The 15255-nt window shown below is 43.4% G+C and overlaps 1 protein-coding gene across 2 annotated transcripts in view; it reads right to left on the bottom strand.

Moving 5' to 3' along the window:
• Positions 1-15255, bottom strand: part of LOC121880143 (organic cation transporter protein-like) — a 112847-nt gene that overhangs the window by 29568 nt on the left and 68024 nt on the right. For both annotated transcript variants that reach the window (XM_042387221.1, XM_042387222.1), the window contains exons 6-8: positions 12454-12622; positions 11959-12106; positions 11721-11812 (exon numbers count right to left, since the gene is read on the bottom strand). In XM_042387221.1, the coding sequence (XP_042243155.1) occupies positions 11721-11812; positions 11959-12106; positions 12454-12622 (409 nt within the window). The remainder of the gene's footprint in view (positions 1-11720; positions 11813-11958; positions 12107-12453; positions 12623-15255) is intronic.

Genomic DNA, 15255 nt, shown 5'->3' with positions numbered 1-15255 from the left:
GGTTAAAACCGAGATAAGGAAAGCAAAGAGGAATAATGAGGTAAGGATAGCAAGGGAGGCGAAGACAAACCCCAAAGGATTCTACCAAATGCATCAAACTAAAACACAAGAAAAGATTGGACCAATACGGTCAGACGCCGGCGAGCTCACTGATAACGACAGAGAAATGAGCAATAATTTGAATAAATATTTTTCAACAGTTTTCACCACCGAAAATTTAAACATGATACCCGAGGCACCGACTCTATTCAGAGATAGTGAAGAAAACAAATTAAGCGAGATAGTAGTGACTAGTAACGATGTTAGTAAGCAAATAGACAAACTAAAGCCTAATAAGTCACCTGGTCCCGATGAGATATTTGCCAGAGTATTAAAGGAATGTAAGGAAGAGCTTAGTATGCCCTTAGCAAAGTTGTTTAACATGTCCTTAAAAACAGGTGTAGTACCAGAATCCTGGAGGATAGCGAATGTAATACCGATTTTCAAGAAGGGGGATAGATCACTTTCCTCTAACTACCGCCCAATCAGTCTAACATCAATAGTAGGCAAATTACTGGAAGCAATCATTTCAAACTCTATTCGAAATCACCTGGAGAAGCACTGATTGATCAATGATTCCCAGCATGGCTTCACAAGCGGACGTTCTTGCCTAACTAATCTATTAACATTCTTTTCATCAGTTTTCGAATCGGTGGACGAGGGGCACAATTATGATGTGGTATATCTCGACTTTAGCAAAGCCTTCGACAGAGTCCCCCACGAAAGACTAATTAGAAAGGTAGAAGCTCATGGCATCAAAGGTAACATCCTTAAATGGATTAGGGCGTGGTTACAGGACAGGAAACAGCGAGTGAGCATTAACGGCACTAAGTCCCATTGGAGCAACGTCACAAGTGGAGTTCCCCAAGGCTCAGTACTTGGACCATTATTATTTATTATATACATAAACGACATAGATATCGGCATAGACAGCAACATAAGTAAATTTGCTGATGACACTAAAATAGGACGTGTTATTAAATCTGACGAGGACTCAGCAAAACTACAGGAAGATCTAAACAAATTTTTCGAATGGTCTGAAAAATGGCAGATGAAATTCAACGTGGACAAATGTAAAGTACTCAGTATAGGAGATGTAAACAGGGAAACCAGATACCAGATGAACAACGATGCCATAGAGAAATCCGACTGCGAGAGAGATTCAGGAGTAATGATAAGTAGGAACCTTAAGCCAAGTAAACAATGTGTTTTTGCTCGTAACAAGGCTAATAAAGTACTTGGGTTCATACAAAGGAGTGTTAGTTACAAGACTAGCGAGGTCATCCTAAAACTGTATCTTGCTCTTGTGAGACCACACCTGGATTACGCAGTTCAGTTCTGGTCACCCTATTACAGAATGGATATAGAATTCCTGGAAAGAATTCAGAGGAGAATGACAAGACTAATCCCGGGCATTAGGAACCTTGAGTATAGAGACAGGTTAAAGCATCTTAATTTGCACTCCCTCGAGAGACGTAGAGCGAGGGGCGACCTGATAGAGGTGTACAAGTGGAAGGCAGGGCTAAACAAAGGGGACATTACAAAGGTACTCAAACTATCCAACCAGGAGCGAACTCGTAACAATGGTTTTAAATTAGACAAATTTAGATTTAGGCGGGAAGTAGGTAAACACTGGTTTGGAAACAGACTGGTGGATGAATGGAACAAGTTACCAAATATCATCATTAACTGGAATACGCTGAATAGCTTCAAACATAGGTTGGATGCTTATATGAGCAATAGGGGTTGGGTGTAAACGGGACTGCCCAGTATGGGCCAATAGGCCCGCTGCAGTTTCCTCCATTCTTATGTTCTTATGTTAATGCAGAATCTTAGTGAGGGTTAAATGCATAGGAGTGAAACAGTGAAACTACCATGTTTGTGATAAGTTACAAACAATAAAGGTGGTAAAAATATAAACGAACTCTGTAATATGTGTTTTGCAGCAGTGTTTTGTTCCCTGAAAACAGGGCAATTCACGGTTTCACACCCACGATTACCGAGCTGTATTGCCACGTCTCGTACCCGAACCCTCACACAATCTCAGGCCATGGTACGTCATGTGGAGGCCTTAAAGATAACCCATGTGCAAACGTATGATCTTACTGTATACTTTTTATACTAATGCCATTGACCCTTGTAACAGGACACAACACTTATATTCCAGTTATACCTGGACAGTGATCCTTCCTACTTTTAATTAATTACATGCTCGACCTCACTCAAAACCATCATAGTATTTATTTATAACTCTGTTTTTGTACATTAATTTTTGTGTATATATTAATATTAAGATTCATCATAAGTAATTATCTGTTGGTATATTTGTTTAACTGCCACCTGTAGCAATTGTTTATCAGACCACAGTTTACAGCCCAGAGAAGAACAACACATATAACAGTAAGTAGATGCCCTCGTGGTAACCAATATAAGTTGACACATCCTACAGTGACAGCAAGACCTTTCCCAGGAGAGCTGACGGCCACAAACTACTTGAGTTAACCCTGCGATATGACCATGTTAAAGAAACCATACCTTGCCAAGACACACCCGGGTGGTAATGATTAGGAAGCATTACCGAACTGAGACATGACCGCACACCTGGGCAAACACAGATGACCAGACCTGACCCAAGGGAGGTCAAGTTCACAAGGGAACCAGAATTCTCACCGCCACTCGATCAGCTTAACCTTGTGTCATGACTTTGTTAATTCAAGGAACTGCTAACCAGCCACCACTTATGTTACCCCACCTAACACCCGGTCAAGACACACCCAGTTTAGTGTTAATTAGGAGAGGTCATCTGCCGGTTGGAGATCTCCAATATATAGGCCCTGCAGCCCCTTCCAAAAAATGTGACTACCCTCCCAGCTACACAAGGACCTGGGCGGGCTCACTAACTCCATAACAGTAAAAAAAAAATGTGACTACCCTCCCAGCTACACAAGGAACTTGGGCGGGCTCACTAACTCCATCACAGTAAAAAAAAAATGTGACTTCCCTCCCAGCTACACAAGAACCTGGTTGGGCTCACTAACTCCATCACAGTAAAAAAAGCTACATGTGACTACCCTCCCAGCTACACAGGACCTGGGCAGGCTCCACTAACTCCATCACAGTGACTACCCTCCCAGCTACACAAGGAAGGCTCACTAACTCCATCACAGTAAAAAAAATGTGACTACCCTCCCAGCTACACAAGGACCTGGGCGGGCTCACTAACTCCATCACAGTAAAAAAAATGTGACTACCTCCCAGCTACACAAGGACCTGGGCGGGCTACTAACTCCATCACAGTAAAAAAAAATACCCTCCCAGCTACAGGGACCTGGGCGGGCTCACTAACTCTCTGTAAAAAAAATGTGACTACCCTCCCAGCTACACAGGGACCTGGACGGGCTCACTAACTCCATCACAGTAAAAAAAAAAAATGTGACTACCCTCCCAGCTACACAAGGACCTGGGCAGGCTCATAACTCCATCACAGTAAAAAAAAAAATGACTACCCTCCCAGCTACACAAGGACCTGGGCGAGCTCACTAACTCCATCACAAAAAAAAAAAAAAGTGACTACCCTCCCAGCTACACAAGGACCTGGGCGAGCTCACTAACTCCATCGTAAAAAAGAAAAAAAAAGTGACTACCCTCCCAGCTACACAAGGACCTGGGCGAGCTCACTAACTCCATCGTAAAAAAGAAAAAAAAAGTGACTACCCTCCCAGCTACACAAGGACCTGGGCGGGCTCACTAACTCCATCACAGTAAAAAAAAAAGTGACTACCCTCCCAGCTACACAAGGACCTGGGCGGGCTCACTAACTCCATCACAGTAAAAAAAAAAAAATAAGCAGCACTATATAAATAAACCAATATTAAAACAAAGGTCTGATGAACCAAGGGAGCAAAACAAAGATAAAACAAAAATAGGAAAGATGAAGCGATCTGGTTGAGCCCAGATTCTTTCTACTCCTACTGTATTTCAGTTTCACCACTTTTTCTTCAACCACTAATAATCTTTTTTCACCTCATAACTCATGACTCCGCCGCCATGGGCTCAGAGACGTCAGCTGAGCAGTGAGGTGAGAAGACGTATGTCAGAGTTACTCCCGATCCACGTGCTTCCACTTGCTCACGTCGACGCCTGGCCAGACTTACTGTCGCCACACACGCCACTCTCACTTTGACGTGGATATCTCGTCTCTGTTGAATTGACTTGCTTGTTTCTCTGTGTTTTATGCTCACATTTCATAGTGCCCTCACCGATTCACCCAGTATTAGCGAACCCTGCGGGAAATGTCGTTAGGACAGGCCACAAAGGGGCCCCTTTTAGGTGTGTGAGCCGGGCCGGTGAGTTTAGCTGATAGGGTAGAGTAGGCTCCCATTTTTTGGGAGGGGGCGTGTTGCAAAACCAGAGTCACCAACCTACGACCCCCATTGGGGGGTGGGGGGGGGGGGTAGCTACGGCACTGGTCCTAGGGCAACAAGGAACTAGGTAGGTGTAGTGAGCCTTCATTGTCAATTTATTGATATAAAGACGGGCGAGAGATACGTCACCGATGGAAGGTAAATACCTCGGAAGGAAAACAACATCTCCGACATAGACAATATGTCCCCAGCAATCCACCCAGTGGCAGAACCACCCACCTTCGCGATTCCGACTGTGATGAAGTACAAGATTCCCAAAGAAACCGAATTCAACCATGCATACGAGGTAGTGGTAGCACTGGAACTAGAATACAAGAACATCAAGTTCAGTGTGAAGCCCAATCTAGTTGGAGACCTGATACTTTCCTCCCAAGACCACAACACAGTCAAGGTTCCTCAGCGAGGTCATCAACCTCAACGGAAGGACGGTCAAGATAATACCATTAGACCCAGAGGAGAAAACAACCAGAATGGTCCTACTACGATATCCTCTGGAACTACCTGTAGAAGTAACCATAAAACATCCAAAAGTGACCAAGGCAGAGCGTTGTGTTACGAGTCAGGACAAAGCACAGACAAGGCACGTGCTAGTGTACATCAACGGGACAGTCCCGGAGGAGGTAAGCCTAGGCAACTGGGTGACTTACAAGTTGCGTCCTTTTGTCCCAGAACTACTACGATGCTACAAATGTCAGAAATTTGGACATCACCAATACAGATGCCACTAAAAAGGTGAGATGTGGCATCTGCAGCCAAAGTCACAAGACAGAAATGTGTATTAAAAACCACAAGGAAGGAACCACCACGACAACCAAGTGCCCAAATTGTGGAAAAAAACATTACACTTGGAGCACATCATGCCCAGAAAGGAAAAAGCTGATAAAAGTTGCAATGGCAAAAATTCAACCACAAAACACAACAGAAGCACCTCAGAGCACATTCGTGTGGGGTCAACAGCGACAGAAAACAGTCAACCCAACACCCAATGCGCCCCAACTGTCAAAAGGATTCCTTCCCTACACTTCTCCCATAAGGGTGCAGGACAAAATTGAAGACACTGGAACTAAATCAGTCAATGCAGGAAACCATGACAAATCAGTGGACTCCACAACCGCAGCTCCAGAGCTGTATAGCAGTAAAAGCACAGAACACTCCAGTATTGGTGGAGAACACCATATTGCCTGAGACATTGCAACTCCCTCAGGAGACTACCCAACTGAATACATCCCAGCCTGCCAATCTACAAGCGGCATTCACAGAAGAACAAATAAAACAGATGATATAATAAAGAAACAAGATACCAGCACCGAAAATATAATAATTGTAGTTATGACACAGCTCCCAGAAAAGATGCAGGAAGACCAGACCCCCAAAACTCCACAACTAAACGAATGGAACAGACGACGCCCTTGAGTCAGATATCAGACAAGAAGAACTTGCCATCCGAGAGATCACTCAAAACGGTGAATCCTCAAGCCCCGTGCAACAGATCACAAGGAATAGAACAACAAGCACATACTGTCAGCAAACACACAATCACAGGCAAGAGCGACAGCACCCTGAAGAGAGGAGAAAAAACTCACGCGATACCTCAAAAAACAAGCTCCTCCTGCTCCTCCCTTGGAGCAGGTGCCCAAGAAACAGCCACAAATGAGCATACCATTCCTACCGGACGAGGAGGAGAGCGACTCAATCATGAACGCCGAGAGCAACTACAGCACCAGCGGCGAGGAGATAATTATACAAAAGCCCCACCTCCTTGTCATCTCAAGATAACACAGTGATATGTGCAAGGCCTGCCCAACAAACTGCATACTGTACAAGCAGCAGCCATAGCTAAAAATATTGATGTCTTCATCCTGCAAGAAACCCTGATGTCCAAAGATAAACAATTCAGCTTACCTGGATACCAACAGTACTCTCTACCAAAAGGGTCCAACTCCCATGGCAGCATTATTCTCGTCAGGGCGACCATCCCCAGTTCAGAAGTAAAACCAGTTCACTGTGGAGATGGAGTAGAGGCACAAGCTGTTCGGATACACCTGGCAAACGACAGTCTTGTAGTATACAATATATATAAACCGCCACCCAAACGACTAGAAGCCGGTGAACTACTGACACAAGCAACACAGGAACTTGTGATCATTGCTGGGGACTTCAATGCCCACCATCCAACAATCAATCCGACAACAACAATGAACTACGACGATCATCACCTAATGGAACTGCTAACAGATGTTCCAGAAATAACGCTCATTAATACTGGGGAACCAACACACATACTGGGAGGAACATTGGACCTCACATTCATCTCCACTGAGCTCGTTCCATTAGCTCAGTGGGAGGTAGATGATGAACTGACCAGTGACCACTTTGTAACGACAACTACTTTGAGGATGGAGCTACTCCCTCCTCCCCCACGTCCGCCACCCAGATGTAATACGAAAAATGCAAATTGGAAATTATATCAAGATGAGATCCAAAAATAGTATTCGAACTATGAACCAGCAGAAGATATTGACCAACTAAACCAGGACCTTGCTGATGCCAAACAACACGCAGCAGAGAAAGCATTACCAAAAACAAACCCTACATATAGACACCACAAAGACTACTGGTTCTACAATGACGAAGTCAGAGAACAGAATCACAGAATCAACACATTCAGAAGACATCTCCGACAGTACCCTTCCCCTGAGGGAGTGAAACTCTTGAGAGCTGCTGTCCAACACGCTCGTTAAAAATGCACACATCAGCCTGAGTGAACTCTGGAGAAAACTCAGGATAGCAACAGGAAAACTGCCCAGAGCTCCGGCCCACCCCCAGCCACTGCAGGGAGCAAATCGCTTGGCAGAGCACTTTGCAGAACGCTCGTCATCAGCTCAACTACTTCCAGAAATAGGAATTCATCTACAGCAAGTACAACTGGAGAGAGAAGTAGTAGTCAGGCATGCAATTGAACAAACTGAAACTACAGACTGTCTGTATACTATCGAAGAAATCAGAAGGGCCAGGGAAACAAGCAAGACACAGCCCCTGGCAGTGATGGTATAACCTATTCATTGCTCAGCAATGCAGGACTTGCTGGTGAACTTGCTTTCCTAACAGTTATCAACGCATCATGGTCAGCAGGCAAACTCCCGTCAGCTTGGAAAAGAGCAAACATTGTTCCTATTCCCAAACCCAATGATCCCCAGAATTTCAGACAAATATCACTAACAGCATGCATCGGCAAAACCGCCGAAAGGATGGTCCTAACACGACTCCTCTGGAAAACTGGACCACCACCACAATATCTTAGGATTCACTAAATGTGTGAGCACTGCACACAGCTTGGTCACTCTCATGGGATCGATTGGTGAAAATAAGGCAATCGAAGTATTCCTTGATCTAGAGAAAGCATCTGAGCTGGCAAATGCACAGGCCATTGTAACCACTCTGGCCCGGAAAGGCGTCAAGGGATGCCTACTGGCTTGGAGTGCTGACTATCTCCAAAACAGAACAGCAAGAGTTACCTGCCAAGGATGAGACTCAGATCACCAAAGACTGGAAAATGGCACACCACAAGGTGGAGATCTTAGTCCAACTGTCATCAACATCCTCATGGAAAACTTGTGTCGGCTCCCCTTTCAAGAGGGCACCAAACTGTTACGCTATGCTGACGACTTAGCACTGATAGTAAAAGGCAGAAACCAGATCAGCAAAGTCCAAAGAGCACTAGACCTCATCAGTGAAGAATATATGAGTCTCAGACTCAAGATATCACTCCCAAAATTGAAAGCCATGAGGATTAGCCACAATGAGCCGGTGACACAACTGCAAATACAAGGTATTGCCCTACAATGGGTCTATGTATAAAAATACCTGGGCATCTGGATTGACAAAGGCCTCAAATTTGACACCGAGATAAACTATCTAAGAGACCGAATGAGCAAGAGAGTCATCATGATGAGAGCCATAACAGGACAGAAGGTGGGTGCGGGACATGTAGTCCTAAGAACGCTACATATACACGCCATTCGATCATTAACAGACTATGCGACACTGGCTCTTAACACACTGTCTGAGTGGCAGTGGGAGAAATTGGAGGTTGCCCAGCATATCGCTATGAGAGTCACTGTCAAGGCACCTATGTGGACAAAAATTTAAAACTTACACATGGCGACAGGTCTCACATCTCTCCAAACCTGGGCGGAACGATTAACAGCATGTTTTGCAACAAAACTGATTACCAGGGCTCGGGAAAGTGACATAAAGAATGGACTCTTATGAGCAATGAACCTTAACAGAGATGTCTTTAATAAGAAAACATGGCTATTGAGCGCATCTGACGCTGTAAATTGACTGGAATTGAAAGACACAATCCTCGGCAAAGGACTTTATATAATGAGCCCAGACTACAGCACCCCAGCACCGTGGGAGTCCCAGCCTGCAGTCTTCAACATTCTACAAACTGGGACAAGAAAGGCTGACTGTAACCCACATGAGCTCCGACAGGTAGCAGAGAGAAACATGAAGGCTCTAAAACCACACAATAGTACAGTGTGTTACACAGACGGTTCCGTAGAGCCCACCAAAACGAAGGCAGGAGCAGCCTTCACCACAGAAAGAGGTAACAGATGGATGCTCTACTTTGCAAGTTGAGCTAGCTGTCATACTTGGAGCCCTAAGTCACGCTTCCATAAACAGTCAACAAGGCGTTGTAATACGCACGGACTCATGATGTGCTATTGACGCACTACAATGCAGAGAGCCTAGAGACAACATTCATCTCATAACATCCGTTGTTGGCCTACTGCAAGAGTTAGAACTACAAGATCGGCAAATTATCATTAACTGGGTGCCTAGTCATATCGGAATCCCAGGGAATGAACGAGCCTATGCTGGTGCCAAGGCTGCGTTAGGACAGGGAAACATTGATATGAACATCCCTCCAAGTCTTGAGCAGATAATGAAGACCACTATAACACGAACTGCCCTGTGGAAAATAGACAAACATAGAAGATTAACACCAACATCACGATCGGCCAGGTGGTACTATCTGGTCACGAATTATGAGAGACCACCACTCATGAAGGATATAACAAGAGGGGAAGAAGCCATCTTCCACCGACTGAGACTGGGATACTCATGCATATGGGAAATAATTGAACAAGTACCAGCAGAGCAGTGCATGTGCAAGACCTGCGACACAATTAGCTAGGAGAAGCATACAACCCCCTATCACAGCAGAGAAGGTTGCCTAAATGCTAACCACCAACCACTCTCAAGAAACCCTACAGTTTTGTTACGGAGCATCCATCCCCATGCTAGTGGTGGAGATGTTCAGCTAACTAAAAAGATGCTGGTGTTTTATCCCAGCAGTGGGTGGACCAGCATTTTAGCGTAGGTAATATTCTTATAAATCTTTAAAAAAAAAAAATCCTCAGGACTCGCTTCGTTTTTCATCATTAACCTGTCAACATTGTGACGGTGACTTCGCTGAGCATCTGTCAGTCATCCCTGTTCAGCTAAGTAATATAGCTAATTCGCTAGGCCACCCTGCGGGAGGCTCCACATTGTCTCACTGTAGTGCATAAAGGTGTCTGCTTTGTTCCTGACTTTGTACTCGTCAGAAGGCATGTTTTCCAGAGCATTTTTAAATGACTCTACATACATGTTGCGCTCATGCAGCATTTCTTGGATAGATAGGACAATGTCATGTCTGACACCTTGAATGTTGCCACACCTGATAGTAGTCTGCTTTTCATGATCTCCCATGAAGTAGATTTGGAGGAACTTTGCCTGCTCATCTTCCAGTGGTAAGAGGGATCCTGCTTTGTGATAGACTTGACCCTGGACTTTGAATGTGGGCATGTATCCGTGCTCACGAACTACTCTGGTAGCTCCAAAGGATGTCATCTGGAAGCATGAATTGTACTTCCGTATATTTTCCAAGAAGTGTTTTGACTCTGATGTTGTTCCCAGCATGAGAGTCTTCAATGGTTGTGGTGGTTTTTCCAAATTTGGCAGTCGTACTTTCCCATGAGAGCAGCACAGTCCAGCAGATTCTCTTTTGTACTTCTTTGCACTGCAGTGTTCACATTTCTTATCCATGTTGCCAATGACAACAGAGGGATATTTTTCATATTGTATATATAACATCATCCATCATCACTACATACAACACCATCCATCATCACTATATATGACACCATCCATCATCACTACAGATCGGCAAAGTAGTATCCGAAATTCTCGCGCGGACGCACAAACAAACAGAGAGACTTCTTAGTTTTATATAGATATAGATCATCACTACATATAGCACCACCCATCATCACTACATATAACAACATCCATCATCACTACATATAACACCACCCATCATCACTACATATAACAACATCCATCATCACTACATATAACACCACCCATCATCACTACATATAACAACATCCATCATCACTACATATGACAACATCCATCATCACTACATATAACATCAGGGAGGGCCTTACAAGGGGCTGGCATCCTGATTTTCGAAGACTTTTGACGTGACGTCAAATTGATTGGCTGTTAGATGACGTTATCTCCCTTGGGAACTAGCGTTTGCAGGGGAGGGGGCGGGGGTCGATGCCACTAGAAACGCCAGTGTGGCGGGAGTCTGCATGGTCATACATTTTACATTCCCACGAATATGTGGTTGTGAGACTTGCCATTTTTATTAAATATTTTAACTTTTTGTGTAATTTCCTTATTGTGTAATTATTCTGTACTGTATATATTAGTATTGATATTGATCACAATTAATTATCTGATGGTATAGGTTTAACTACCACCCATACTTGATATTAGTTTATTGACATCTTTGTATTTATGATAAATACTTTCATTGAAACCCACTAGTTATTTATTCACGAGTAAAATCTAAGGTTAACATCTTACATAATCATATTCTGTGAATACCTCAAGAACATTTAAGTGCATCTTAAATTGTTAGTTCTACCCGGTGACTTATTATTATTATTATTATTATTATTATTATTATTATTATTATTATTATTATTATTATTATTATTATTATTATTTTTATTATTATTATTATTTTGATTTAGTCACAAATAAAAGATGGGACTTTAAAAAGTTCGATAATACACATTTGGTTTCATTGATTACAATTATGCTTTAAATTACAGTAAGTAGTCAACTTTGTTTCTGGTGTTTGGTTATTAAGCAATATATAATAATTTCTTTATTAACTGTTTTTTTTTGTACCTTAAAAGAGCCGGAGTTTTAAAGGAACCCCGTTTCTTCTCGTTAAGCGTCTCCTTATCCATCATCGGAGACGCCCCCTTGGATATCTCAAACTGTTGAAGGAGATAACAATGCATAAAAAAATGTGAAAAAGAAAATTTTTAAGAGAATACCAGCGAGAGTTTTGGAACCCAAACAAATTATAATTAAAACGTCATGGAAATGTTGCAATTGATGAAAGCACAACTGCTGAGACTACCTCGGCCTGGATGTCACTCATCATGAGACGTAGCTCTTCTTCGGGAGGCAGGGTGGACTTATTGAGCCTGGCGACCCTCCTCAAAACCTTCAGCGCCTGCTCGTGCCTCCCTTTCACGATCAGCCACCGTGGTGACTCGTCTATTAGACTGAAGAAGAGAGACATAAGACAAACAGATGGAATAATGAAATATTCGAGAAAGGAGATTCATAACACACTTAACAAAATATTAACAGAGGAAAACTGCAGGTTTTGTCATCAGTCCCTCAGGACACTGTTGCTGTTTACTCCTTGAATGTTAATGTTAGGGTTCAAAGTGATTGAAAAGAAGTTATTAACTACTGTAGATTCATACTAAAGACGTATATACTTAAAAGACCTCTCTTGGTTAACACTGAGGGAGGTCATACATTTCTGGCACAAGGAAGAAGTACAGTACTCACTGAAACAAGGCTATCACTCGTCAGTACAGCAGTATGGTCAGGTAGTACTCACAAAAGGAAGCCTATGATCAGCAACATGGGCAGGGAGGCAGTAAACTGCAGCCATCGCCAGTCACGGATAAGATAGGCTAGGGCGCCCCAGGCCATCATGCCCAGAGCCCATGGCAGACCCAGCAGCACCCCCACCACGGACCTCATCCGCACCTCACACACCTCCATCGCTGCAACATAACCACAATACATGTACTGTATATGGTCTATGCCGGCGTGGAACAATTCCAGTGGCAATGTAATTCTTTACATTTATTTTTCATGTGGTCAATTGTGTAAGGATGCCCCTGTTGAGGTTAAGTAAGTAGCAAAGTCTGGTCGAGCGGCTTCCCAGAAATCTTCTCTCTTAGTTCACTTAAGGAATCAATGTAGATATTCCAGTTGGTTTTAGTACCTTATAATGAAGGTTTAATGGAAATCCCATAGTACGAGTACACAAAAATGTATTCTCTGGAATAAAAATTACAGAGAGTGCCGAGGCTCAAACCCTCTCGGAGAGTGTGTGTTGAGAAAGGCTGTTACTTTGAACCGGCTATTGACTTACTGACGGACTAACTTCCCGGCACATTCGCCGGGAGTCGGGCGATATGACTCCAACTTACTTAACATGGTGCAATACCCCAGGTGTTTCCAGGTTACTTTAGTAAGTCCAAACTATGGCGTTCACTAAGCGATTAGCAGGCAACATCCAGTCGGGAGTCACTACATGTTTAGAAAATATCTAGCTACTTCGTAAGATGTTTGGCTCCACTAATGCGTCAACCATACTAGGAAACATCAATAACTTGGGATAAACTATACTGGATTAAGATGGCCACCTGCAATGGCGCGGCTTACAATTGCAGTTACAGATGACAAAGAAATACAAATGATTACAGTTACTTTGACACGTAATTGATGACATCAAAGGTATACGGTACAGGCAGACAAGGTTTAGAAAAGCGTGAATATATATTTGTTGAAGTATTAATTTTTTACTATAATAGTGTATCGATTATACTGTTATATTGAAAGTAATTAATTACAATCGAAATTACTACACTTTGTAGTCTAAAAAGGTTACTGAAAAATTAAATTAAAATAATAAAGAACAGTTACCACATGCCAGGTTGTATGTAGGTAAGATATAGTCCTTACTACATAAATGATGTGATCCTTATGTGATCCTTACCATGCAAGTATTAGATGCTGTTTATTCTGCTAGATGTTTTATTATAACTGCACTTTTAGTACTTACTCTCATGTAGGAATTCTATGCTATCTCTTCAATTTTAATCTGAAAGTTTCAAAGCAAATGTCATTCCAGTCAAATGACCTTTAACCTGTGACTTTAGTCTCTGGCAAATTTCAGTCATATAAAAGTACTTTGCATGGATGTTTAAAGTACTTATTTTCAAATGATAGTTTCCTCAGAGTGTCTACAAGACAAGAGGATAACCCTCCCAGTATGATGTACCCTAGAAGCTTAAGAATTATTATACTGAAATTTAAATCAGAGATAAAAAAACGACCTGTTTCAAGGGATGAATTTTTGGAATTCAATCTCCTCTTCCAAAATCAATAGTAAAACATCATTAAATGCATTCTTCACCAGGTATTGAATAAATAACGAGATGAAATAGGATTGGTGTCCGGTGTACTCGAACCTACCGACTCCCACTTCTCGGCGTCGATTACTACTATGCAACAGCTATCGTCTAGTATGGTCTCGAGGTGACCAATCATCGCCGTGAGCTTAAAAATGTAATATCGTTTTGGCACAAATCGCAGTTGGGAGGGTCATGTATTTAAATCGTCGCAACGGCCTATTCTCCACTTGAGAACTGAACCTCGGCGAGGTAGGATCTTTCTGCTCCCGAGGTACCACGTGAACCAGACAATGTTCACCTGTAACCAGGCGAAGGTTCGTCAGACTGTATCCAGTCAAGCGCCCTTCGCGCAAGCAACTGAACCTCCTTGTCCTGAGGAAGTTTTTTGACTCCTCAGGAATCACGGGGGTGACAAGGGTCGTCCGCAGAGACACCTTCGCGGAATGGGGAGAGGCCCAGCAACTAGAAAACCTAAGAGAAATCAACGGGATCCAGATCCAAGTTGAAGCCTGCATAGAAGACAACTTGGTTTTGGGAGTCATCTCCCACACAGAAATTGAACATCTAGAAAAGCAAGAACTGGCCGAGCTGATCGGAGACCAGCTGTCAATAGTTCGGAAGCTGACCAGTACAGCTGCACTGGTTGGCTACCCAAAGAAACTACCAAGCACCGTTTTGCTGGGATGGGAGAAGATCCCAGTAAGACCGGATCAACGAAGGCCTACAAGATGCTACAAATGCCAGAGGTACGGCCATCTGGCGCGGAAGTGTCGTGCTCGGGAGGTGTGTTCCAGCTGCGGGACACCCGGTCACCAGGACACCAACTGCTCGGCGCCCGCCAAGAAGTGCGCAGCTTGTGGTGGCCCTCACTCCTCCTCCGACCGGGAGTGTCCCAAGTGGAGGGAGTAGTGTAGGGTGGCCAAGCTGCGAAGTAAGGAAAGACTGAGCTACAAGGAGGCTCTCCTTGTAGTGAAATCTGAAGAAAAGACCAATCAAGACCCGAACAAGACCACAACAAATAAAAATCAAGACCCCAAGAATATCACGGAAAAAAAGAAGCCAAAATTAAACCCGATTTTATAACACTATCATTAATACCGTTTATAGACGTTGTTACGAACCCCTCCACCCTGCACTACGAACCACGCCATCTATTGTCCTGATCTACCTACCCAGCACCACGAGCAACGCCATCTAGGGACGAGACACGAGTA

This window comes from Homarus americanus, unplaced genomic scaffold (genome assembly GCF_018991925.1).
Source record: "Homarus americanus isolate GMGI-L3 unplaced genomic scaffold, GMGI_Hamer_2.0 scaffold30108, whole genome shotgun sequence".
Classification (NCBI taxonomy): domain Eukaryota; kingdom Metazoa; phylum Arthropoda; class Malacostraca; order Decapoda; family Nephropidae; genus Homarus; species Homarus americanus.
This window is presented reverse-complemented; position numbering and strand designations above follow the sequence as displayed.